Source organism: Syngnathoides biaculeatus, chromosome 5 (genome assembly GCF_019802595.1).
Source record: "Syngnathoides biaculeatus isolate LvHL_M chromosome 5, ASM1980259v1, whole genome shotgun sequence".
Taxonomy (NCBI): Eukaryota; Metazoa; Chordata; class Actinopteri; order Syngnathiformes; family Syngnathidae; genus Syngnathoides; species Syngnathoides biaculeatus.
Window position 1 is genome coordinate 11,635,890 of NC_084644.1, and position 26,913 is coordinate 11,662,802.

The 26,913-nt window shown below is 41.4% G+C and overlaps 1 protein-coding gene and 1 long non-coding RNA gene across 11 annotated transcripts in view; one reads left to right on the top strand and one right to left on the bottom strand.

Annotated features, from left to right (window-relative positions):
- The first annotated feature begins 280 nt into the window (after window positions 1–280).
- Window positions 281–26,913, top strand: part of LOC133500289 (uncharacterized) — a 56,402-nt gene continuing 29,769 nt past the window's right edge. For 4 of the 10 annotated variants that reach the window (XR_009794850.1, XR_009794856.1, XR_009794858.1 and 1 more), the window contains exons 1-3: window positions 8,531–8,670; window positions 9,580–9,719; window positions 25,639–25,844. This is a non-coding gene — a long non-coding RNA (uncharacterized LOC133500289). Of the gene's footprint in view, window positions 381–7,121; window positions 7,147–8,530; window positions 8,671–9,579; window positions 9,720–12,525; window positions 12,711–23,925; window positions 24,058–24,084; window positions 24,357–25,638; window positions 25,845–26,913 lie in introns of those variants that run through there. The other 6 variants (XR_009794853.1, XR_009794855.1, XR_009794854.1 and 3 more) reach the window with 6 other exon arrangements.
- Window positions 4,397–26,913, bottom strand: part of fhl3a (four and a half LIM domains 3a) — a 45,921-nt gene continuing 23,404 nt past the window's right edge. Inside the window, exons 2-6 of the mRNA XM_061818806.1 lie at window positions 16,010–16,202; window positions 12,503–12,677; window positions 10,968–11,137; window positions 9,560–9,746; window positions 4,397–8,645 (exon numbers count right to left, since the gene is read on the bottom strand). Of these exons, the coding sequence (XP_061674790.1) occupies window positions 8,494–8,645; window positions 9,560–9,746; window positions 10,968–11,137; window positions 12,503–12,677; window positions 16,010–16,165 (840 nt within the window). The 5' untranslated portion in view covers window positions 16,166–16,202 and the 3' untranslated portion in view covers window positions 4,397–8,493. The remainder of the gene's footprint in view (window positions 8,646–9,559; window positions 9,747–10,967; window positions 11,138–12,502; window positions 12,678–16,009; window positions 16,203–26,913) is intronic.

Genomic DNA, 26,913 nt, shown 5'->3' on the forward strand with positions numbered 1-26,913 from the left:
AAGCGTACCTTTTTATGCTTACTTACACGTCCTAATTATTTTTTACTTTTACTTGAGTCATATTTTAAAGTAGCAGTACTGTTACTTGAGTACAATCTTTGGCTATTCTACCCACTTCTGTGTTTAGGGCTATGAGAGAGGGGGGGAAAAGAAGAATATTAAGGTGAAATCGACATCAAATATATGTCGATGCTGAAATATTGCCTCAAACCCCCCCCCCCCCCGAACCTTCACTAAGCCAAAAAGAACAAGAAAAAATGGGGGGGGGGGGGAAGGAAAACAATGATCCACCGGAAACATCGTTTCACACGGACATTTATTAAAGACGGCTACATTTTGGGTCACTGATCAACTATGCCAAAAACGACAGAGGAGCGTGGGTAAGTATTTTTTTAAAGACACCATTAGATGTGTAATGTATACATAACATGACGTATGGTGAGCTGAATGGTAGTTATTGTTTTTTTAAATTACACTAGCGCGCTAATGCTAATTGCTAATACTAGCCTCATACGTGAAAATTAAAAAAATGGGGGAGGACCGGAGAAAATATCTGAAGTAGTGATTCCCAAACTTTACTTTGCCGAGCCATATATCTTATATTTGAAAAATCTCACGGCACAACACCAAACAAGAATGTCACAAAAAGTGCATACACAGGTCAATTATAAACTCTCTGCCATCAAATGGAAGAGCATTTATTTGTTCTGTCTGTCTTATATGCCTTTGCCATAGATACATTATACGTCAAAACAGGAAATTCTCGTTAATATACGAGAGGAGGACAGTTTATGGTCCGTCTGTAAAACGTTCATCTTCTCTTGGTAGTTAATTTCAATTCGACATTGTTTTCCTTCCCTACTCCCAAAGTGTTACAAGACAGATGAAGGGTAAAAGTCTTACCACTAATACCTTAAACCCTTCGGTTAAGTTGGAATGCGACATTAAAGAGCCATGTTGTCAAGGTCCCGACACAAATGAGACAAAGTTTGGATTTTGATGGTCCCTTTTGTACAAATTCAGTACGACAGTCTCGGAAATTGTGCCGTCATCAGGAATCAATGTATGTGTAGTTACAGGTTTTAACCACAAGTCGGTGCTATATGTGCGTGGAATATAATCACAATTTTCAGAAAGAAGCCATAACGTGTTATATACGTCCTGGCTAAAGATTAAAGTGCCCATAGTATTACTATATTGCAATTTGTAGTTGGAAAGTGCATTATAAACAAAGATAACATGGTAAGATGATGGCATGAGAGGCGTTTTTGCAATAAATGGAAAACATGCTGTCTAAATGGATGCTGACAGCAAGAATGTTCAACTTCATCGCACAAAAGAAAATCATTATACTTACCTTGAACTGGGAGGATAAACAGTGACAGGCAGGGAATATCTGGGAATGATCCAGATGACATCATCCACCTTTCCTCACCTTCTTGAAGACGGCAGGATCGTAAGCGGTTTTAACATGCCAGTTATACTTTATCAACAGGTAGCACGAACTTTATTATCTGATAGTCAAAGCTAGGCTGGATAAATCACCCGTTTAAGGGCTCTCCCACTCTCAAAAACTGAACACATTTTCTTGATAGCGCCCCCCAGAATTGAACAAAAATACGACTGAGCCAGTTTCACTTGGCCCCATGAAATTTGGTAAGCGTGACTCACAAAAAAGGTCTCAAGAAGCCATGCTTGAAAAGACCCAGGAAGTGTGTTAGCTTAGTTTAGTGTTATTGTGGTCATTTTTCAAGTCTCCGGAGGAATTGGTTTTAATTGCTACCTTTGTAATTTCTACTATAGATACGAAACAGATGGGTGACCCTAAATTATGAAGATTTTGTGGTGTCATATCATGTAGGTGGAGCATTGTAGTGAAATTTGATAGGTCGTGACACCACTTTCACCCATCATTACCAAATTGGGTTGTCATCTCTATTGTGACGGGACGCACAAAAGCTTTTACTGACCCATGTTGTCAACGAAACAGGATGTCGCCCATTTTGGTTTAAAGCAGACAATTTGAGCAAATTTCAGGGCTTGTACAGTAGTTCCAAAGTGATATATATATATATTTTTTTTTTTTTACATGATTGAGCTCACAGCAATTTAAATGTATAATTTTTTTTCACCTCATTGAAAGAAATGGACCCATCGTGGAGTTCCGTGTGAATAGTGACCAATACGAAGGTTGTTCGTATCCCATATTTTGGGGTCAGTGAAGGCTCATAAATGGAAAAACTTGTAAAATGGTGCACTTGTGAGTCAAGATGCCACAGTATGTACTTGGATAAACTAACTACCGTAATTCCTGGCCAACAGAGCGCACCTGGTGATAAGCCTCGGTACACAGTTCAACGCGAGCGTGGCGGTGCTAATGCTAACGCAGCGCCGCTAACGCTAACTAGCACGGGGACTGTGACTAAAGTCGTGGCTTGTAGGCCGGGAATTACGGTACTATAGACTTCACTCAAATGATGCAGTTTTACAAGACAGAAGGCTGATGCCGAAATGCCAAGGTTTTTTGCCGACATTTAATACGACAGCAGCGTGACAACAAATTCTCATTGTTTTCAGGATATTTGAAAGTCTGAAAAATTACACCACCGGTTCCACCCATCAATACGTAGCTTGATAGATGTTTTAGACGTGCTCAATTATAAAGCTTTTTGCCGATGACGTCGAATGGAGGTGGGGAAGGCCGTCATATTTTTATGATCATTTTGAGGACTTTCAGTATTTAAAATAAATAATCTGACAGGAGTTTCACCCATCCATCCATCCATCCATCCATCCGTTTTCTTAGCTGCTTATCCTCGCAAGGGTTGCAGGGAGTGTTGGAGCCTATCCCAGCTGTCAATGGGCAGAAGGTGGGGGTACACCAGCCAATCGCAGGACACATCAAGACAGTCAATAGCCACACTCACAATCACACCTAGGGGCAATTTAGAGTGTCCAATTAATGTTGCATGTTTTTGGGATGTGGGAGAAAACCGGAGTGCCCGGAGAAAACCTACGCAGGCACGGGGAGAACGTGCAAACTCCACACGAGCGGGGCCGGGATGGAACCCGGGACCTCAAAGCTGTGAGGCCAGCGCTTTCCAGAGTAACCACCGTCCCGCCAGGAGTTTCACCCATCAACATGAATTTGTCTGGACATTACGATCATAACGGGAACCACGGAAAAAGTAACTAGACTGGAAGTCAGCCATTTTGGTCTGAAGCAGGAACTTCAGGGCTGAAGGTCACTTTCTACTCCTTTGGCCGCACGGCTGACAGCGCCCGCATTGCGTCATTTGACCTACAAATTGCCCCGCGCGACACTTCTGCGTAGCTTGCCACGCATGCCTAAAATAATTGCCGTGCAGGCAAGGCCGTGGAGCTCATCTCTCATGATTGGTCCGTTTTAGTCACATGCTGTGATGACATTCTCACTGTTCCTCCCAGATCCACATCACAACTACGCCACCCATTGATTTTGCAGCATAATTAAATGTATCATCTGGTCATTTAGGTCCATTTGTTCAGACACGCTTCCACGGTCACGACTGTTGTTGCTTTGTTCCTTGTTATAGAAAGGAAAGTAAAAACCGCTTTTGGAATTGACTAAAATGTTATGAGGAAACCCCAACCTGTGGCATCGTAGCCAGTGTCAGCTGTAGCGGGGCCTCATACTCGGAGAAAAACTGCAGTACATTTTCAAAACCGAGCGTGTGGGTTGCGCTCAAGCATGAAGGCAAACTACGCGCAGGAGACTCGGAGTGACGTCAGGGTGGTCGCCCCCACGCGCGGGTATGAAGAAGCCTTGACTCCAAGGCCCATATGTTGACGAACTCCTACGTGGAGAATTTCGAGGGCTCCCATTAATAGGTGTTTAGCATAGTTTTGTTGAGGTTCTGTTCAAGGGGTCGCCACCATATGTTAGCATGTGTAAGACACGCTGTGCTTTCTCCCTGACCCTTCATCCATTCATCTAGTCACTACCTTCCTGCCAATAAATCACACCCTCCCTCAAAAAAAAAAGATGACCCCCTGCTGAAAGTGTCGACTCCAGATGTGAACATCCTCCCTCTCTTCCTCGCTCCCACACTTCTGCGCCCTCCTCCTCTTCCTCCCGAGCCGCTCCAAGTTTTCCATTTCCTTTTTTGGTGAAAATATCTCAAACGGCGGCAGGGAGTGTGCATCTGTTATTCCATGTGTACTTCATCGAGGTGGCCAAACTGCAGACTCAGCGTGAATATTGCCGCGCGTTATATATTTAGACGCACTAATTTAAAAGCTCGTCGTCGCTTTAAGCGATAGCACGCAAATATGTCGAAAACATGAAAGTGCGACTTGTAAAGCGGCCCCGTAAAGCGCAAACAGCTATTTCAAGACAAGAGAGCACACCAAATAATCCACATTGTTCCATTTATTTTCCACTCAAACGTACACACAAGCGTCCATCACCACCGTTGCAGGATTGAGTCCCATCTATTAACATCGGGATTTATGCTAAACGATGGCTTATTTCCCCATCTTAAAGACAAGACAAAACAAATGCACATTTGCCAACTGTGACTCACCAGCATCAAAGCTGAAATCATGAAATGTATAGATTTTTTTTTTAATACTTTGTCACATATAATAAGAACGGGGGAAGAAAAACAGTTGCAGAAAAAAAAAGATCTCAAAATTTTGTTGGTTTCTTTTTTTTCCCCTTTAACACTATCAATTAATTCGGTACTACTTAACAGGGTACCCATAAGAACTTGTGTGTGTGTGTGTGTGGGGGGGGGGTATTTATAGTTTGCAAATGCGTAAAAAGTACCGTAACTTCTGGCCTATAAACCATGACTTTTTTCACACGTTTTCAACCCTGCAAATTATGCAGTGATGCGGCTAATTCGTGCATTTTTTTTCCAACAGCCGCAAGGGGGCACTCGAGCGGAAAAGGTAAGAGACCGGTGGAATATATGTGCCGAGGAAGTGACTTTTAGTCCCTGTTAGTGTTGCACTAGCATGTTACTGCCGCGATTTTTACCAGTATGTTTTTTTTTTTAAATTTTTTTTTTTACTGTCCCCGATAGCGGTAGTGCGCCGGCTATTGTTAGCATTAAACTCTCTGTGTACCGTCTTTCTTTGTAAATATCTTGTTTCAATGTGGGCACTTCCGGCTTTTACACAGCTGCGGCGTATGTATGTACCAAATGGTATTTCCTTTACAAGTGTACTCGGTGAGGCTTGTAACAAGGTGTGCTCTGTAGGGCGGGAATTTTGGTACTTGAAGCAAAAATCGCCTGCTTGCCAAATAGTGAGCCAAGCTGCTAATGTTAGCCTCAAATGCTTGTGGTGAGTTGCTTACATATGTCTTATTATGTGTGGCTTTTTCCCTCTAAAAAAAAAAACTATAACAAAAACTCAATATAAACAAGTACAATAAATCTAAAATTAAAAACTCCAAAATACATGTAAAACGAATAAAAACTACCGTACTTCAGGGCGGCGCCCGCGCTAGCATTAAACTCCTGTGTACCGAGGCTTATAACCAGGTGCGCTAACGCTAGCCCCGCGCTAACACTAGCTCCGCATCACTGCATAAACCAGAGGGTTGAAAGCATGAGAAAAAAGTCGCGGGTTGTAGAGTGGAAATTACGGTACACGGAAAAAATTAAATAAACTAATACACAAACTAAAATAAAAAAAAATTACATTTAAACTAAAACAGAATTATCTAAAAATATAAAAAGTAATTTGACCTGGCCAAATAGTGAGCTGCTTGTTTTATTAATTATTTAAAAAGATCTTCAGTAATCCACAAACGCCTTTAAGGGTACTTATTGGTCAATGGAACATTATTAGTTATGAAAAATGATTTACGTTGGTTGTATTTGGATGGGGAAAAAATTCTCACAAAATTCTCAGATCCAGCAACAGACGGACAAAACAACAAAAAACAAATGAAAAAAACTAAGACATGCATATTCAGACATTATACAAAAATAACACAGCATCTTTTGAACTAAAATTGCCAGATGCTTGAAAAAGTACAATGTGAAGGAAAATAATTGGGAAATGGTCCAAACCAATAGGGGGCAGCAGAATGCCAGAATATATATTTTTTTAAATTCCAAACACAATTCTAACTTTTTGGAATGCAAGCTAATTAAAAGTATCACTTGATGAGTGACTTTACCCCCCCCCCCTCCCCAGTCTTGAACAACGCTTGGTCCCAAATGTGAGCAAATATTGAAATCGCTAGAATTCTTCTGCCTCGGAAACACCTCATGAGGAAGAAACTAGTATTACAGGACAGGCTTGGTTAAGAAAAAAATTCTTGAAGAAATTGTGAAAAATGTGCTCTTATCAAATGAGCAGAAAACTAAAAAAAAAAAAAAAAAAAAACAATAGAAAATAGCATCAGCGATTAGATAAAAAAGTGGTTTTGTGCCAAGTTTTTTTTTTTTTAATAATGAGTGTGTTTCAATTTATGTGCACGCAACATGGAAGCAGGAAACTAGTCTAAAAAGTGCAAAGTTTACCTTCTTTATGATAGCAACAAACTTGCCATAAAGCTCTTTTTCCCCTCTAAAGTCGCTTTTGTATTCATTTTTTTTGTGTGCCATTATATACAGCAACCTAGTCAAGCTGCATAGTGATCATTGTGAGCGAGAGAGAGAAAAGTGACATTCAAAATGCAGTTACAGCGTTAAAACAGGAACCTTCTTGGGGCAATCAACATGCCAGAAATCTCATCAGCTATTGCAAGCATATTGCATTGAAGGGGTCCTGAACATAAAGCCCAAAAACTCAATCAGTAGCACCCCATGAAAAGCTATTCGTCCGACCGATTGACATGAAATGAAGTTGACGTCTATCATAACGGAATTTATTAAAAAGTCTCAAGATACTGTCCAGAAGAAATTGAACAGGTAGTTGGCCAATATGGTTTAAAGTAGCAATTTGGGGCGATTTCCAGGGTGTTGAAATTGGACTCAGATTTGGGATTTCAACCCAATTAGCCTCAATTGGAAAAAAGTACTGTAATTTCCGGCCAATAAACTGATACTTTTTTCACACGCTTTCAACCCTGCGGCTTATGCGGTGATGCGGCTAATTTGTCCATTTTTTTTCTAACGGCTGCAAGGGGGCACTCGAGCGGAAAAGGTAAGAGTGAGATGGTGGAATATATGTGCCAAGAAAGTGACTTTTTTTACCGGTATGTTTTTTTTCAAACCGGCCCTGTTAGTGCTGTGCTACCGTGTAGCTGCTGTGTTGCTGCCGCGTCTCGGTGATTTTTACCGGTATGTTGTTTTTAACTGGCCCTATTAGCACCGCGCCAGCATTAGCGCCACACAAGTGTGTTTCTGCTGTGTTACTAATATAATTTAGGTATGTTTTTTTTGTAGGTCCGGCTTATGTATGTACCAAATGGTATTTTCTTTACAAATGTACTGGGTGAGGCTGGGTGCGTTCTGTAGGCCGCAAATTACGGTATATTAACATCATCTATTGTGAGTAGTGTAAAATTTGATCATCTTGAGGACTTTCACAAGGTTTGAGGGGGGAAAAAAAAACCAGCCGCTGACAGCAGTTTCACTAAGCAACACGATATCAGGTGGACGTGCCTATCAGAACAGGATGCATGAAAAAGTCACGAGAATTTTCGCCTGAAACTCAACAGGAACTCAGCCATGTTGGTTTAAAGAAGCTATTGTGAGCAAATTCCAGGGCTTGAGCTCCTGCTGGAATTATAGATAGATTGGTGATGCGAAATTTTTTATTTATTTTATTTTTTTTTTGCCGGCACCAATTAATATGGGCAGTATATTGTCAAATTTGAGGATTATTCAAGGGTTAGTTGTGAAAACAAACTAAAAGGAAGACGTTGAGGTTCTGTCTATGAGTGACCAGGTTGGATAAAATCAGAAATGAGCTCATCAGTGGGACAGCCAAGTTTAGATTGTTTGGAGACAAAGTAAGTGAGAGTAGACTTCGATTATTTGGACATGTCCAGGGGAGAGAAAAAGGGCAATGTTGGGAGAAGGGTGCTGAGGATGGAGCTGCCAGGCAAAAGAGCGAGAGGAAGACCAAAGAGAAGGTTGGTGGATGTTGTGAGGGAAGACATGGGGGCAGATGGCGTTGGAGAGAAGGTTGCAGGAGAAAGGCTTACATGGAAAAAAATGACGCGTCGTGGCGAGCCCTCACGGGACAAGCCGAAAGGGGGGAAAAAAGAAGCAGCCATGAAAACAGAGTCCAAGTTCTCATTATTCTTAGTTAGTGAGGACTATCAACTGCACCGTTGTGTCCCTTTATGAAAATCGATATCAAATATTGTACAGTATCACATAACAACGTCATGTTTTTTTTTAAGGAACTTAACTACATAACGTAGCTTGAAGGTGGTCCATTTTGGAAAAACTGCATTAGTTTTCCTGTGTTACCTTGCTGAGTTTAAAGACTTTGGCTATGGCACGAGTCGAGCAGAATTTGAAGGGAGATTCTGGGGGTTATTTATAGGCTGTTGTGGCAGTCGCGGCACAGGATGCGCTCGGCGTCGGGGAAGAAGCCGGCACCCACCAGCGACACGGAGCACTGAGTGCAGGTGAAGCACGGCTGGTGCCACTGGCGGTCCTCGAACGAGATGTACTTGCCTCCGCCGAACCCTGGAGAAAGAAAGAGTACACGGAGGTTAGGAATGTTGTCTTATTTTAGGGTGTGCAAGGTTGAAGGGTAAATTAACATGATCATATTTTCCCTTGCCCGGATGCGGGTGACTCGGACCCTCCTCTGGAGGTGGGGCTCAGGTGACGGGAATAACAGCAAGCTAGTTTGGGCCTGGTTAGCAAGGGAGACGCTAACTTAAGCAGTCGATAAAAAAACACCTAATGATAACAGTTGGTGGGTAGTTTGCTCATGTTCGCAATGCATTCAAAACTGATGATGTTAACAATTGACAACATGCGCAGCAGTCAATTCGCTGGTGGCTAATGAACTACTAACTAAGATTAGAAGTAAGTCAAATCCTCCGAAGATTAAAAGTTGACAACCATTTAGGCAAGTCACATTTTCCTCATTGAATTTATAGCTATTTTCCAAGCATGGCTGCGCGCAAAATATAGTGTGACTCACTTTCAATTCAATTTGAAACATCACGTCATCATTTCCGCACAGTGTGGAAACTGAAGTCCAACTCTCTGTGAAAGATTCCACTCCGGCTCGCCGCATCCTCAACTTAACACCAGTGGGAAAAGCCATCAGGGGAACCTCCGGTTTTTCGGCGCGACACATTTATTTCTGGATGGCGGACCCATGAGAGATCCGCAGAGACGTTTTTTTTCCAAAAGTTCAGGCGGCATACAAAGAAACCTTAAAGCAGCCTTTTATTGCACCCAGGCTCCCCCTACAGTTGAAATGCGTATTACAAATTTGTTAAATTGTTTGCATGTGGCGTAACATGATTATATGACAACTACTAAACCGAAGCTTGTGCTTTTGTAAACAATGTGTAAACTTCGGACTCTTCTCCAAACATTATAGACCACCGATGTGGTCCCGCCGCTAATAACAAAAATCTTGCCTGTGATGGGTTTGCTGCAGGCCTCGCACTTCTTGGCGTAGAGGCTTCCGAAGCACTTGAGGCAGTACGGGCTGTCGTCACGCGAGGTGAAGTGCTGGCCGGCCAGCTGTGTTTTACAGCCGCTGCATACGAAACACTCCTTGTGCCACGGCTCGTCCCGGTAGGTCACGCCGCCTTTAGCCAGGGTCTGAAAAGACCGGGATACTTTAGCAAGTTGAAGTCCAAGTTCATACCAGCAATCTGACGTGAATCGAGCAGTCTTCCCAAACCCCTTTCTATCAAAATCAGCAAAGGTCTGACAATGGGATGTCCCGAAAGATGATCGTGAATGATGGTGCGAGGTCTGGTGAGAGTGAGCTTTCCTCGTCTATCTCCTTTTGAATGCTTGTCAAAGCAATTAGCACACACATACTGTTCATCTGGCAGAATTTGAGCATTTGATTTCAAATTTAAGCGGTCACAATGTCCACCTCGAGAGGTTATCACCAAGGGAAATTCCGGTGGTTTGGATTGAAGGGGAAATCCTGTGCTTTGCATGAAGAATGTATCCAATAGGTCATGTAATATGTACTCTATTTTGACAATGTGATGTTAAATCCTCTCTCATTTAATAGTGTTTTGAGAAGATTTTTATCGACAATGATGAATCTTCAGGGGCGCTGCCATTTTTGCGAGTCACATGACTTAGTGCGCGGATGTGACGTGTAAGGTGCAGCACCCAAGGCTCAATTACATTGTGCCCAGTGCTGATTTCTCGAATTTATCCTCATGTGATAAAGAAATGGCAGTATCGGTTGATCGGGAAAACGGAGGAATACTTCCTTACAGATTTGAACCTGTGGCTGAAAATAATAAGAAAATAGTTCTTCCGAAGGGCGACTGGCTGCCGGAGTTCTGTGTCATTCCGTCCGAAGAACCATCCGAATTTTCTACATTATTTCCAGCCACAGGTTCAAATCTGTATTCCTCCATCTTCCCAATCAACCGATACTGCTATTTCTTCATCAGATGAGGATAAATCTGAGAAATCAGTGCTGGCCACAGTTGTTTCCCAACGTAAGCGAGACATATTTCCCGCGCCCATTACGCCACATCGCGCACGTAGGTCTTGTTGACTCGCCAAAATGGCGGAGCCCATGATCATTCATAATTGCCAATAAAAATCTTCTCAAAAAAACTTTAAATGAGAGAGGATTAACATCATATTGTCGAGGTACAGTACATATGACATGACCTATTGGATACATTGGTCATCAAAACCAATGGAATTTTCCTTTAAAATGTAGAAAAACCACTATTGCGCAATTACTATAATGAATTTTTTTAGCACATTTCCTCAGTTTTTGAGTGTATTTTAGCCAAACCAAAGGGGGAACAACTCCCCATTCAGGTTTTGACATCCCCTCACCTTTTTACAGCGCGTGCAACGCGGCGCGAACTTGTCCTCGTAGCACGGCACACAGTAGTGCTCATCCTTCTCGGGGATGAATGATTTTGAGCCGATGGGCTGTTCGCAAGCGTGGCAGACGAAGCAGCCCTCGTGCCACGTGGAACCTGCATACTCCAGCTTCCTGGTACCTGAGGGACAATGGAAAATATGCAAAAATATAACAACAACAAAAGATAAAAACCACTAGTGTGCAGTAACTTTATTGGACTGCATTGAATAATGTGCTAGAATTGCACAAATGCATGAAAAAGCTGGTTTGATTTATTGGAAATGAAAACATCACAGGCCCCACACACACACACACTGTTGGAAACTGGCATCTGGCCGTACAGGATGGATTAGTGCAATTTTTCCCCCACAGTTTTGTCTCATTGAATAATCCATCTTCTCCCTCTTTGGCTTGATTTTTAATTTTTTAATTTTTTTTTTTACTTGCTGGTTTGTTCGACGATGACGCTGCGGTTTTGGGGTCGGACCTACTTTTTCTTCCCTATCCGTGGAAAACTCACACGTGTTACAGTATTACATAATTGGAAACAAAGAAAACAATTCACCCGTTTGGTAAACCGTACACAAGGTAAATGAGCAGGGTGGACAAACTATGGTTCACAAGCATTTACAGTATGAAGATTCTTGTGTGCTTTTGCCAAGTTGGCAGACAAGTCCGGCCAGGCTGGCTGTAGCGATGGAGCAACGGTGGCACTGGAATCAGAAATTCTTGTATTTATTAGAGATATGACCCGGTAGTTTTTTTGTTTTAAACCTTTGCTATTTACATAAGTTGGATTATTATATACACTTGCATCCATAACATGTTGGTTAAATATATATTTATATTTTTTACTTCAACCCTGTGTTTCAGTCATTCACATTTGAAAAATGTATGGGTATGGTCCACCAGTCATGCCCGCAGATATAAAGTTGTGTTCTGTTTGTAATTATGAGTGTACCCCTTTAAGAGCAGACGGGGGCGGTGTCAGGTAAACTAGGAAGTAGAAGTAGGCTGAGCAACATCTGTTAGAGACAGTGTACTTCCGCGTTTAAAAAAAAAAAAAAAAAAAAAAAAGACGTCAGGCTGTGGTCCACTGTGCTAGATCGGTTTTAATGTGCGCTGAGTGTGCGCAATTGCACAGTGGCGCAGCTTAGAGAGAACATTGATCAAGACTACACAAAATAAGCTACCACTTTCAATATCTATGTATTTCAACTCGTAAAATTTTACACGCGTGAGTTTTCGTGCTGGACTGTGCAGTTTTGCGAGTGCGATGGCGCCCGTCAAATCACAGTGACTGGTGTTGTTTTCACAATTTTTTTTTTTTGCTCATTGGCAGTGAGTCCATGTGTTAAAACCACCACACAATGTAGTGTGTGCAGGGTCCGTTAGGAATCCTCAGTGTATCAAATATTTTTCCAAAACCAAGAAAGAGTTCATGTGAAATTTGACTTGACATCTTAGTCAGCAAATGAGCCAAGAAGCGCACCCCCCCGCTCACCCGGCATGACGATCTTGTCGCAGGCGACGCACTTGGACGAGAACTCGTTGCAGTAGCAGTCGTTGCAGAGCAGCGCGTCCTCCTGGTTGGTGAAGGGCTCGTCCGCCAGTGAGCGGTCGCAGCGGAAACACCGGAAGCAGTGCTCGTGGTAGTGTCGGTTCTCGTAGAAGAGTTCCTGGAGCGGCGCGGAATGGAAACGGCATGCAAGGTGTTTATTTAAAAGAAATTTTAAAAATAAAATAAAAAAAATGGGTAAACTGACAACCAGTCCAGAGCGTAGTCTGCTAGCTACCTTAGTATTTTTGATCAAATATAATCATACAATTAAAATACAAATTACTACCATTAAATACGATCCATCCATCCATTTTCTTAGCTGCTTATCCTCACGAGGGTCACAGGAGTGCTGGAGCCTATCCCAGCTGTCAACGAGCAGGGGGTGGGGTATACCCTCAGCTGGTTGCCAGCCAATCGCAGGGCACATAGAGACAATCAGCCACACCTAGGGGCAATTTAGAGTATCCAATTAATGTTGCATGTTTTTGGGAGGAAAGCGGAGTGCCCGTAGAAAACCCACGCAGGCACGGGGAGAACATGCAAACTCCACACAGGGAGGGCCGGGATCGAACCCAGGACCTCAGAACTGTGAGGCCAAAGCTTTCCAACTGACCCACTGTGCCACCTCCATTAAGTACTATTATACAGTAAAATATATCCATTAATTTTAAATTAAAAAAAGTAAACCTTGTGCACAAGATGCCAGGGTGTAATCTGCTTTTCATTTTTGGTGATTTCAGACAGGCTATACAGCTCCTGATAACCCTGAAGAGAATAATCGCAATAAAAAATTCATCATTTAAATGTGATTCACTAGCAACCAGAACCTCAGCAGGAGGTTCTGCTGAACATTTTACTTTACGCAAATTGAAATCGGTAGTCAGTTTAGATCAGACAGCACCGTGTTGTTCTCATGAGTTTTGAGGTTTGTGCTTTCAATCTTCCTTCCATATTCCAAAAATATGGATGTCAGGTTCACTGAAGAGTCTAAATTGTCCATAGGTGTGACCCTGAATGTGATCCTTATTTCTCAACATGAGCCCTGCAATTGGTTGGCGACCAGGCCCGATCGATACTGCATCTCCCCCCAAATCAGCTGGGGTAGAATTCAGCTCACCCGTGTCACAAATGACGAAAAATGATCTAGAAAATCGATGGCTTATAAATGCATAAAAATGTGCTTAAATGGCCTTTGTAAATCATTTTAACAACTCTTATTCAAGACTTATTGTTTTCAGCGAAAGGAGCACAGGTCACTTATTGGTTAGATCAGTGATTGCAAACCAGTGTGCCGTGGCACATTAGTGTACCATGAGAGCGGTAAACTATCAAATTTCATTTATTTGGTCAAAATATTATTTACAGCAAAAAATGTATCTTTCTTTGTTTATGGCAGTGGCACATAAAGACAGACAGAACAAATGCATTGTTTTCTATTTGATTGCAGAATGTTTCTAATTGTGTGTCCACTTTTTGTGACGTTTTTGTTTGGTGGTGTGCCGATATGTGTCTTGGCTCGGTGAAGTTTGGGAATCATTGGGTTAGATCAACTCTAGCGTTGCATATTACAGTCAAATCCATTGTGCAGTCACTTTGAGTTGCTACCAATTAAAGCCACGGAGCCGTATTGTAGAACTTAATATTTCCTGCTGCCTTTTACAAGTCCCACAGGGTTCAAGCAGTAGAGCTCAATGTGGACTCACTATTTGGCAAGTAATAAGTCATGCGCTCCCTGTATTTAAAATGGCCGTTAATACGTGTTCATATGATGGCTCGCCAATGAAAAGAATGTGTCTCCAAATAAGGGAAGTGTATGTTTGTACTTGATTTTTGGGAAACAGACTTTTTTTTTTTTCCCAGTATTCAAAATGGGCCATTTGTGTAAATCGTGTAGATGTGATGATTTTTTTTTGCGGAGGAGGGGAGTGGAAGCGGTGTGAATATAGATATTTTTTGTCCTATTGTACCATTTATGGCGGCACGGTGGGTCAGCTGGTTAGCCTCACAGTTCTGAGGTCCCGGGTTCAATTCTGGGATTGAACCCGCCTGTGTGGAGTTTGCATGGTTTCCTCGTGCCTGCGTGGGTTTTCTCCGGGCACTCCGGTTTCCTCCCACATCCCAGAAACATGCAACATTAATTGGACACTCCAAATTGCCTCTAGGTGTGATTGTGAGTGCGACTGTCTGTCTCTATGTGCCCTGCGATTGGGTGGCAACCTGTTCACGGTGTACCCCGCCTCCTGCCCGTTGACAGCTGGGATAGGCTCCAGCACTCCCCGCGACCCTTGTGAGGATAAGCGGCTAAGAAAATGGATGGGTGGAACAAGATTCTGCAGAATCCTGGGAATCCACCCCCAATGCCTTTGGTGTTTGCCTGTCTGTGGCATAAACACAGTCTAGCGAAGTGTTAGGTCCTTGCGTTGAGCACGAACTATACTGGGGAAAAAATTTTTTTAATTCCTTGGTTTTAAGGTCAGAGTTGGGTTCATATTCAGTCCAGGAACAAAACACAACATAAACTAATGACAAACTGGAAAAAGAAGCTTCAATCTCATGTATTCCCACAAGCATATCGCAATCCATGACTTCCTTTAGCCCGCAGCTAACCTGTACTGAGTTTACTGTACATGAGTAGCTAGAAGCCCTAAAATGTCCCTTGTTTACTGAAGAATCATAATACGAATACAGTAAACCTTCGATATTGGCAAATGATACAAAGAAATCCCTGCTCCGAATAGCAAAATAACAAAAAATTAATTGACTCTTCATCTAAAAATGAATGATTGCCGCTATTAACGATTTTCCAAATGTGACTGTGCGTGTAATCTTTTAGTACCTTTCCATCATATTTAACATATTTTTTAGGAATAAGACTGATTAACAGTGGGGCCTACTATGCTTCTTTATTTTAATGTTGGTCATGATGATGCTATTTGAAAAGTATTTTTAAAATACTCCTGCGTATAAAATGAACCATTTGCCTTTATTAATACTTTAAATGGCGACTATAACCCCACACTACAAACCAAAAACGAATATAATTTCAAACTCATCTTACATTACCCTTAAAAAGGAAATCTCTACAGAACATTTGATTTTTAAAAATTTCACCAAAAATCCACATCTACGTGCACATGCGTTGAAGACTCGCCGCAGCTTCCACAATTCTGACAAACAAAAATTTGTTCTCGGTTGCGATACATCACTGCCACTTTCTACCTTAACTCCAGTTAGTAGTTTCATTTCTTGGGCATCATCTTGTTGCACTTTCGAGAATTATACAAGAAATGGAAGATACATTCCAAAAAAAAAAACAAATGTGAATTACGAATCCCCCGGAAGAGCTGGGTCCCGGAAAAGTGGTAGAAAATGGATGGATGGAACCCCCTTACTGTTGTTTTTTTACACAAAAGAAATCAGTCCAATCCTATCGGAATGGGACCGACTCACCCGGGCGTCGTGACCAATCAGCTCCTTGCATTCGTCGCACGTGTTTGAGAAGAGGCTGTCGTAGCAGGGGATGCAGTAAGGGCTGTCGTCCGACTGGATGTACTTGCGGCCGTACAGGGACTCCTTGCAGTTGTCGCAGTCGAAGCGGTCGGCCATTGCGGAAGTCGGTCGGTCCGTCGGTTTGTCAGGCTGCCTGCGAGAGAGAGGAAATGTTGTTTTGAACGTACTGACACCACATTCATGACATGACATCATAAAGAAAAGGGGCAGGGAAAATGATGAAGGCCTTTAATATTGAAAGTTGCAAATATTTAAAATGTGGCAGAAATAATTGTGAGTAAGTACTTTTTCCACAGCACTGTACAAACCCATTCAAGGCATAGCTTCCATTATTTATAGTTTTCTCTATGCATGGCAAGGCCCGTTACCTTTCCACTTACGGTGTTCATTGTCCAGAATAAACCACAAAAATATGATCTCAGATCTTTTCAGGAAAGCGCATCAATAGGTTGTCTTCTTTTTTTGAAGGAATAGAGAAAACGAATGCAATTGTAACAATTTTGATTGGTCTGTAAAAAATACATAACGTCCACTTTTATGTGGCCAGTTGGCGTATATAAATCTGAACCAGAAAATTCAAATATACACCCAGTGATATTTTTGCCTTTTTATATTTTGCCTACCTGCAAAGTTGTCAAAAGTCATCATGTTTAAAACTAACAGCAAAAACGTAGTTTTACTTTTGTATATTTCAGTCTGTACATTCAAGGAGTTGAATCACTACTAGGTATATGTAGGTGCCTACTTGTAAGTATAGTGTAAGAATATTTCCCATTTCTGTCTGAGACCTGACTCACGTTAATTGTCTTATTGCCGAATATGACTGAAAGTGTAATTCTTTAAGTCTTTTTGTCTTTTTTTTTTTTTTTTTTTTAACACCTGCGATAGTTTAAGCCAAGAACTGAATCCTTGTCTTAACGTTTCCTCTGGGAAATTCCAAACAAATCCGAAGAATGAATTGTGTTTGACCTTAGTGGTTCCACTGTAGAGTAGGCATGTTTTCCTTGGCTCGACTCCTGTTATTGTTCGTAATTTGACTCCCGTCGCGATGGCCAACATGACTGGACAGACCGTTCTGTATTTCACCACCCAATGGTTTCATTGGAAGTACATCGTTTCTGAAAGGTATCTGTGCTCTGCCCGTGCCACGTTAGCCAAACTACTCTTGGTCTCGGAATACATTTGGACTATTTAGACACATTTGACATTCCGTCCATCAGAGAACTCCAGCCGCGCTGTCATCGACCCGCAAGATTAGATCAACACTCTATTGAGTTGAAATTGGAACACTTTGCATGACCTCGGCATTGCCAGCACTGCCAGGTATGCAGCGGGGACATGCTCGCCAGATATGAAAACAAAACATTAAAAAAAGTGTGACTCTCAAAGATAGAAAAGTGTGCTGACAGCTTGCTGTCATTTATTTTTTCCAAACAAATAAGACTGCTAAAAATGAACTATTTTGGAACGCATGAATAACTGCCCATCTGATCATCAAAATTACTGGCAAGTTGGAATCTTTTAAAGGTGACATTATGATGTATACCAATATATTCATTTTTATATATAAATAATTGGGTCTCTCGAGTGCCCGCCCACCCAGCAAGGCAGCCATCTTTCTATATCTGTTTATTTCTAAAACTGTGAACAAGCCATTCTGCACTTTAGCTCCACTATGATATAACTGTGTTTATATGGTCGCAGTTAAAAGGTGGGACCTCCCGTGCTGCGGTTACGTCAGTCAGCAAATCAGAGCGTAGAGTTGGCAGGTTGTTAAGTGGCTAAACTGTTCGCCTCTCTGTGTTGAGTGAGTCGGCATCAGTTTTGGGAAACGGCAGGTCTGGTAGGTGAATACGTGCTTGTGTTTATTTTGCTACCTTTGTTCAGTTAAGCAACTGAAAGTGCACTGGCTCTGTATCTACTCTTGACTTCTGATGGAGGGATTTTAATTTGTTCTAACAAGCTGTTGGGGGGGTGATAATAAATTAGCTACCAATGTTTACCATGCACGGTGGAGTTTGTATGTTCTCCCCGTGCCTGTGTGGGTTTTCTCCGGGAACTCTGGTTTCCTCCCACATCCCAAAGACATGCAACATTAATTGAACACTCCAAATTGTCCATAGGTGTGATTGTGAGTGTGGCTGTTTGTCTCGAAGTGCCCTGCGGTTGGCTGGCAACCAGTTCAGGGTGTACCCCACCTCCTGCACGTTGACAGCTGGGATAGGCTCCAGCACTCCCTGCAACCCTTGTGAGGATAAGCGGCAAAGAAAATTGATAGATGGATGGATGGATGTTTACTGTGCAATTGTGTAACTTTAACTAGTTGTGCTTTCAACTGCACTTTAGGTTGTTTTGTAAAGTGTGAAATGACGTAGAACTTTGGAGATTCTTTCTATGGACGTTTATTGCTCTGCCATAACTATACATGCGGATAAATTAATTATTGCAAAATCCTGCGATTCGGTGAAAAAAAACACAAGCTAAAATCAGACATCTACAATATAAAAATCCCTGATACAGTAAAGTGCACTAAGCGTATTTTGACAACAGCATTTCAGACATGTTAGTTTTTAAATGAATGAATGAAACAACTTTGCTTAAATCATTCGGAAATGTTTATGCCAGTAGAAATTCATCACTAACACACAGACACACACAGAGCCAAAGAGCGCTAAATACACACTTTTTTTTTTCAAAAAATTTGTGATTGAACTCCAAATATTAATGACTTTTGAATGCTACAAGTCAACAAAAAGTGGGCCATTAAGCTTTTTGTCCTAATTCCTGCGACAAGACTATTTCCCCCTATGACACACGGCGTACCTGCAAAGGCCCATCAAGGCCGTTCCCAGGGTTGGCTTATTTTCTCACCAGAGTACTTCAACAAAGCCTTTGCTTGTTTTTTGTAGTTTTCCCAGAGAAACTGTACCTCGGAGCAAAAATAACTAACAATCACATCCGATTAAGTATTCATCAACCTGCTCGGGCAACAGATGGGAACGTCTTAGGTGGAGATACCAAAGCCCGATATGTAGATATGTTACTTTATAAAACAAAAGGTCTTCTTTTGACCTGTTTTCATTTCTAGTTGGAGTGGCCAATGTCTGGATTAAATGAACTCCGGATGGCACAAGAACCCCCCTGACACCTTTCCATCGCCCACAAGCAGGAAAAAAAAAAAAAAACTAAAGGCAGAGTGGGGGTGTGGGCATGACGTCAGCGTGGTCACCCTTGAGACACTGGATCTGGGTCACAGTGAACTCGAGATTCCAGGCCTCACAGGGCTTTTTGGATCTCCTACAACTACTGTATATGCTCAAACTTCCCAGCAAAGCTCCGTCTTCCTTCGTGTCCAGCGGTGACTCAGAACCTCGGAGTGGGTCAGGAGCGTTGCAAAATACCAGAGCTGTGACCAATTTTCAAGGAAATAAGAGCTGAGGAATTCATGAAAGTCGACATACAGAGTTTAATTGCTGCATCACGGCAGCGAAATGGGGCTCAAGATCAAGAATTCATTTCTGCGCAGCGCTCCCTGAGGGCGTTCATCCACGATGGAAAGTCAAATATTTCATGCAGCTATATGGGTCGGTGTGATTGACTTTGCTAGATGGTGATATGCTTTTCTTCTCTCTAAAGTTTTTGAACATTGAACATTAATCTAGTTACGACAAATGTGATTATATGAATTGGGAATTCACACTTAGGCTGGATATACATAAAGCAATTATGATTTAGGGTGAACTTAGAGTGGACCAGTGATTCCCAACAACTGCTCAATACCTACGTAATTGGTCTGAAAATTATTAATTGTCACAAATCATGCATCTCTGTTTTATTCATGCAAGTGGCATACTGGGGTATATTTTCGGCGGGCGGCATAAATTGTGAAGGCGAGTCTGACCAGTTTTTTGTAATTTTGCAGATGCGTGCTGGTGCATGTATTTAAAAAAAACAAAACAAAAAAAAGATAAATAAAGTCTGCGCCTTCTTAGGAGTGGACACTGCTGGCTTCTTTCGCCGCCAATCAAAGTGGCTTCTTTCATTCCCTTTAAATGCGTAACAATTAGTCTCGAATGGAGACATTGTCATGCTGAAGAAGTTTCAGGATCAAATTCACCAAAAATCATGTTAGACTAGCTCTGCCAAAATGTTAGATATGATATTCGGAGGCCTAAGCGTAGACAGTCTTTTTGCCCCCGAATTGTAAAAAAATGCCCTTGTTGTGCCAGTGTGGCCAGTTTGTACGCTTGCAGGAAAATCGAAATGTGCCATTTTTTTGCGTTCTGCCGCTGGTCCGCTGTATACAAGGAGAGAGCCCACAATCAGGCAGTTAAATATTGATTCAATTAAAAGCTATTGCACATTAAAGTAAAATGTGGGGGGGAAAAAGTCAAATGTACAAAAAAATAAATTCAAATGTACAGCGCTGTACAAAAAAAAATAAAAATTAAATACTACTGAATTGTGCCGGGATTAAAGTAGAAATTGTACTGGACATGATAGCTGAAAATATACTTTACATGAGCAAGTAATGTAGTGTATTGTACTGAATTTAAAAAAAGAAAAGCTGTCTTTATGCATAAATACAAGATTCACATTCATAGTTTAATAGTATTCCACTGTTTAAATGTTGTGCATTTTATTTATGATTCAGTGATGCTTTTGTGTATTTACGTTTACCATATGTAATACCACGGCAGATAACTTCAACATTCCTGACTTTGTAGACAATTTCCATTTCTACAAATTAAACTGAACCTCTCATTGGAAATTTTACTTTTGAAATATGCAGAATTAGTTTTTGGTGCAACGGGATTATGCCAACGAACCAAATGTAACTCTGAAAGGAGACATGAGGATTTAAAAACAATTCCCAGGTGTTCTGTGTTTCTTATGTCAAAATACTCGATTACTCAAGAATTATTGTATATTCTTTGAAATTAGCTTGTTTAGGGAGGGGGCAGTCTTCACGTCACCATGGCAAGGGTTGAAAACTAAAGGCTCCCCACCAGCTACTTAGGCTCAAGTGTTGGAAGCAAAAAAACAAACTTGCATGAAAAAAAAAAACACTGTAAAAGTGTGGATTGCATTTCCATTTATGGAGGCAGCCCTTCATCGGCCAGATGCCGAATTATGTTAGTCAATTAGTGCGCAGATCTGTGTTTGCGTCGCAGGCGGCCAAACAAAAACTCCCCCAGCCCTTCCAGAAAATCCTTCTGCTTTTCTATCTTGTCAGTGTGCGAGTCGATAGTATCTGCCGTCGCTGTGTTTTTGCAAGACTCAGTCACGCCTGTTGCGGTCAAGATGATCTCTCTGTTGATACAACAGCCTGTCAGATGCTTTGTCTAGTCACTGTAAAAAAAACTTTTTGGGTGGGGAGTGGGGTGACTATTTTTACTTAATAGTAGAGAATGAGCAGCAAGGATCCCCCCCATTCCTGCAAGGAGTAAACACATTTGTGATCGTACAGAGCGTAAAAACACTTTGGCTGTTTGGGATTAACAGGCTCGCAAAAGGTACTGGACACGGCATGTGTAGTGGATATCCTGCTCAGTGGCAGCATGCACAGAGTCTGTTTGCTGCTTTGCGGAGTCTCCCAATTGGCCCTGAACCTTTCCCCGCTTGCCAACCGGGAAGGGATCGTACCGACCAGTCTAATCCCCGAGCCTTGGCATTTCTCATCTATTTTACGGATGGATATTTGAAAACAAATAAGAACGTAGAAAAAGCCGGGAAGTCGGAAGGTTCATGGCTAAATTAAAGAGTTGCGAGGAAGGAATAACATGCTGAGGCTTTTTTGGTTTTCCAGAAGCCGCAGTGGCGAGGCCAAAGTGCAACATGTGCTTGAGGGGAAAAAGGCCACAGACTCAAAACATGGAGCATGGGCGTGCTGGGTGAATTTCATTCTGACAAATCTCTTGTAAACACATTGACATTGATACTATATACATATATAGTCATACAATTACTGTAACTTGATCATTACTTGCCAGTTATTGATAACCACCAACTTGTATCTTAGAAAAAAATAGAGCAACCAGAAATACCCACAGTCCAAAAAAACAAAAACATGTTCAGTCATAAACGTTGACAATTCATTTGTCAGTTGTTACATAGTTATTAATGATCACCTGCATATTGCACAATTGAAATAAACAGTTAAAATTGAAAATAATCAATGGTAAAAATAAAAAGGCCAAACCGCGCTTAGTCACAAAATATATTAATGTAAAAGATTATCCCTCCAGTATTAGCCTTCAACCTGCAGAAACAAGTTTATGACACATGCGCTGTAACAAACTTGTAAATAAACAGATTCATACTTGAGGTGCCGATGGCCACAACTCAACATGTAAACTGGTTCAAGGTTTAGCCAACTACCAACCAACTCGACACTCTCATTTGATGATCCCTTACCTGAAGACGTCTTACCTTTTAGAGCCAAACACACTCACAGTCACATATATTACAGTACTATATGAAGATGGTGACCCCCAAACCGCCCAAAAAAAATAATAATAATCTGCACCTCACACGCACATGCTACTATGTTTAATAATGCAAAACCATCTCCATATACGGGCTAATCTGCAGAATTATCGATTCTAAAAGTATTCGATAACCTAACCCTAACTCTTAATGTGATTATTCATAACCAGTTATTCATGAAAGCCGTCACCTCGTACTAAAGGGGGAAAAAACACAATGCGATCAAAAGCAAATCAAAAAACTTCAGTGCACTTATGCTTACATTGGGGAAATGTCATACAATTATCATAACATAATCGGTACATGAGGTGTGGTATTTGCATAATGGAAAGGATTATATTGCTCCTTTTTCCAGTTATTCTTGAAAACCACCAGCTTGCATGATGGAAACAAACAGAATTACAAATAATTGTTTTATAAAAAAGTACAAGACATGCTGGGGTACACGTGGGCGCAATGTTCATGTCACGATTAACCCAGTCGCTCCTCTCTCCAGTTAGTGACGCTAACCACCACATTGAATAAATAAACCGAAAAAGTCGAAATAATCCATGGGCAAATGATTCACTTGCAGGCTGGAGCATGCGTGCACGTAATAGAGACACGTCATATGATAGTTACTGTAAGGCAATCATTCCTTGTCAGTTATTCACATTAGGCACCTTGCATAATCATCAGAACAACGCCGGACGCAGTCAAATCTGTCAATGGCACGTTCAGTCATGCATTGGCACCTAACACTGAGAAATGTTTGTGAAATTGTGCTTTACGTTCATTACCAACATGGGAGTGACCATTTCCACGTGACCAATCCGTGGACAGCAGCGTGTTAACCTCTGCCCTTGACGAGCTGACTATACTGAAGTACTGCAACCACAATAAGATGATATAGGTTTTTTGGAGGGATAGGGTTACAATAGAACTATTGCCCAAAATCATCTGTGATAGGCTCCGGCTTATCTGGGACCCTCGTTGGGGCCAAGCACTATAGAAAATAATGATGAATACGGTACAATGAAAAACACTGAACTGAATTGAACCCGACTGCGTGGTGGAAACAAGGATAATGACCCTGATGCGTAAAGAGGCCTGGCCTGTACCCAGGATTTACCATGACGGTCTTTAAGCACCACAGCTTTTAAGGCCTCTCTATACTCTTGTGTGCGGCGACCACACTGACATCACTGCGGCTCTCCCGCACGTACTTTGCCTTTATATTCCAGTGGTACCCACGTGCGCAGTTTTGAAAATGTGCTGCAGTTTTTCTCCCAAGTTAGAGGCGTCGCTATGGCTGGTATTTGCTAGGACGTTCTCAGCACATTTTTGTCATTTACGGTAGCCGTTTTCACTTTCCTTTCTGCAACAAGGAACAAAATAACACGGAATGGTGTCCGCCTGAACAAATGGACCTGAATGACCAGATGATGCCATTAATTGTCACAGCATGTGACTAAAACGGACCAATCACGACAGACTAACTTCGCGGCTTCCCCCAGGCAGTAAGTCTTTTTATGTATGTGCGGCAGACTACGCACAAGCTACGCAGAATGGCTGCGTGGAGCAATTTGTGATTCAATGCGGGCCGGCCGCGGGAGTATAAAGCGGTCTTTAGTGTTCTCGTTGTGAGGTTTAGCTTTTTATGATTGAGCTTTTTTTAAAAGACTTTCATTTACTTTGAAGCGCCTGGATGTTTTGATAGTGAACGGAATCGCGACAGGCTTCTTTAAAAATCCAAACATTATAAAGACTAACGAAGGAAATCCCAGTGGGAGGAAACTGAAGATGGGCACATTCAGAGGTAAATCAAAGCTGAAGCAGCTTAAACACGAAGGCAGGTCTTAAATCATATCTGAATGAAAAGGAACAGAGAAGAAGGCTGCATTGGGATAAACACATACCATCACTTTGCGCTCTTGTCTGGTGCCTGGAGATCTTCCAGAACACAGTCAAGCTCCTTTGGCTGACATTTAGCTGGGTAAAAAGTTCAGAGCTGGACACTTGAGCATATCATTTGAGGGCCTTAATTGAGCACACACAAAAAAAATGATGTCAAGAAAACAACGCCAAAAAAACATAAATTGTTGACTAGTTGCTTCTTCGAAAAGAATGGAGATACTGTATTCCTTCATGAGCGTAGAAGACATTCCATCCGGTGACGAATGGGGAAAATTCAAGTGCGCAAAGATCTTAATGGTTCAGAACGTGTGTTTATGACTCACTGTCCGAGGAATTGCATGTATATTATTCTTCTTGGAGAACCGAGGCCTGGTTCACTGGGACGAATGAACACAGTCGTCCTCCTTAGCGTGACAAATTGCTCGCAGAAACTTACACTTAAAACTCGTCAGGTCACATCGACTGTTCGGAAATTAGTCACCTAATTTTGGCATAAAGGGTCTGGAGCCAACAGTGGTATCTAATATAGACATTGGGGGGAGAACATTCATCGGTGTATTTTGATTTAAATTGTCGTAATGGTCACCAGTCAATGCAATTGAACAAATACATGATCGTCCAAAACGTTACCTCAAAGGTAATGCTGCAATCAGCCATCTATGATAACTGATTCCTATTGGTCACTTGGGTAAATTCCCTTGTAGGTCGGCTTTTAGTCTTAATTCAGCCCTTGGTCCTCGATATTTTCATATGTGTGCTCTTATGATAGACATGCTCACCTAATTTCATGTAGATAGGGGAAAGTGGTGTTGGGGGCAATTTGTTTCCTCAACTTTAGAGGGGTAATACACAACCATCGTTCAGGGAAAAAAAACAATTTTCAAGCATGTTGTGGCTCAATAAAGGTGCTCGATTTCTTGAAAAAACAACTTAAAGCACAAGGATTCCAAAAGTGATATTCACACTTGTCTTAATCCTGATTTGACTTGAACAGGGTCTGGATGTGTCTTCCTGTATCTATGCGATTGGACACAGCAATATATTTCAAGACTAAATCTTTATTTCAACATGTGAATACTGCCAAAGAGTTGTTGGTCAAGCACAGACACGGCTTGTTTACTTGTTAGCAGGTTAGGTGTAAGTAAGCTTCTTTCCAAATGACAAGTCTTTTTTTTTTTTGCCAGTTGGGACAGGCTCTTGCTTCAACCCTAAATGAAATAAGCGGGATTTAAAAAAACGGATGGTGTTGAGGTCACCACACCTATGAGAAAACCCGCAACAGGATGAACAACCAGACATTGCAACCTAAACCTGCTGTTGTCGCTGAGAACTTAAACAGCACCTGGAGTGAAGTGGGAGGCAACAGAGGCCTGACATCCTAAAGAAAACAGTAAGAAAATGACCGCCTGCGAGTGTAAAACACCACCACTGCGTCCTTTATAATTTGCGCTTAATGAAACTGTGAGTTCCTCTAATATTAGGCTTGTGTCATAGTTCGTACTAGTTTTACTGAAGGACGCCATAAAGCTCAGAAGAACTGACTTTAAAGGATTGGTTTTTAGGATTTCATTGGTCATTCCAGAATTAGAGGCCATTTTCTGTCCCACCCCATAAAACTGTATTGCGTAAACACAGTAGACCTGAGACAAAATGTAAATGTTGCTGTAGTAAAAGTGATTCCTAATTATTACCGTTAAATATTGTAACTCTTGAGCGTGCTTTTTTTTTCCCCGTTGTCCCTCCCCTTCATCCTTCCGATGACTGTCTTGCAAATCGTACATAACAGAAACGTAACTTTTAACTAAGCTTTTCTTCATGATTTTGTTCATCACATTTCGTTATCACAGATGTATTTTAAACATTAGAATATGTGCTGAAGTTGTATCTCTCAACACACGCAACCTTTTTACGAAATAGAGGTTATGAAAAAGCTGTACACTTTATTTCCACTATTCCACTGCCCCCTACAGGTTATGATGGTTGTACTGTACACTTTCATTGTAATATGCCACTGACAGGTTATGAAAAAGGTGTAGCATACGCTTTCGTTCAAATATGACATGGGCACATTTGGCTCCATATATGTACAATTGTGTTTGTAAATTGACATACTCTGGCAGGATTTGTGAAAAAAAAATGTGGGGCTGTTAATTTAAAAAACAAGAGCAAGTAAGTAAAGTATTAAATGTTCAAGTAATGTTTAGCTTCAGAATAATTCTTTGAAAAAAAAAAAATCAAAACAGATATTTCATGTTCTGATCATATGGGTGGATGCAAAATCATCCAATCTAAAAATGCATTTTACATAGAAGGGTTTTCCAGAATATTTAGCTCAACTTTGGTCATGCGCGTTATACATGGGTTTGCATTGTACATGAGAATTTTCCGAAATTTTATACTTGATGGGTAGGCGCACTCTAGAGACCCAATTATTTATATTCAAACAATTACTCTTTTAT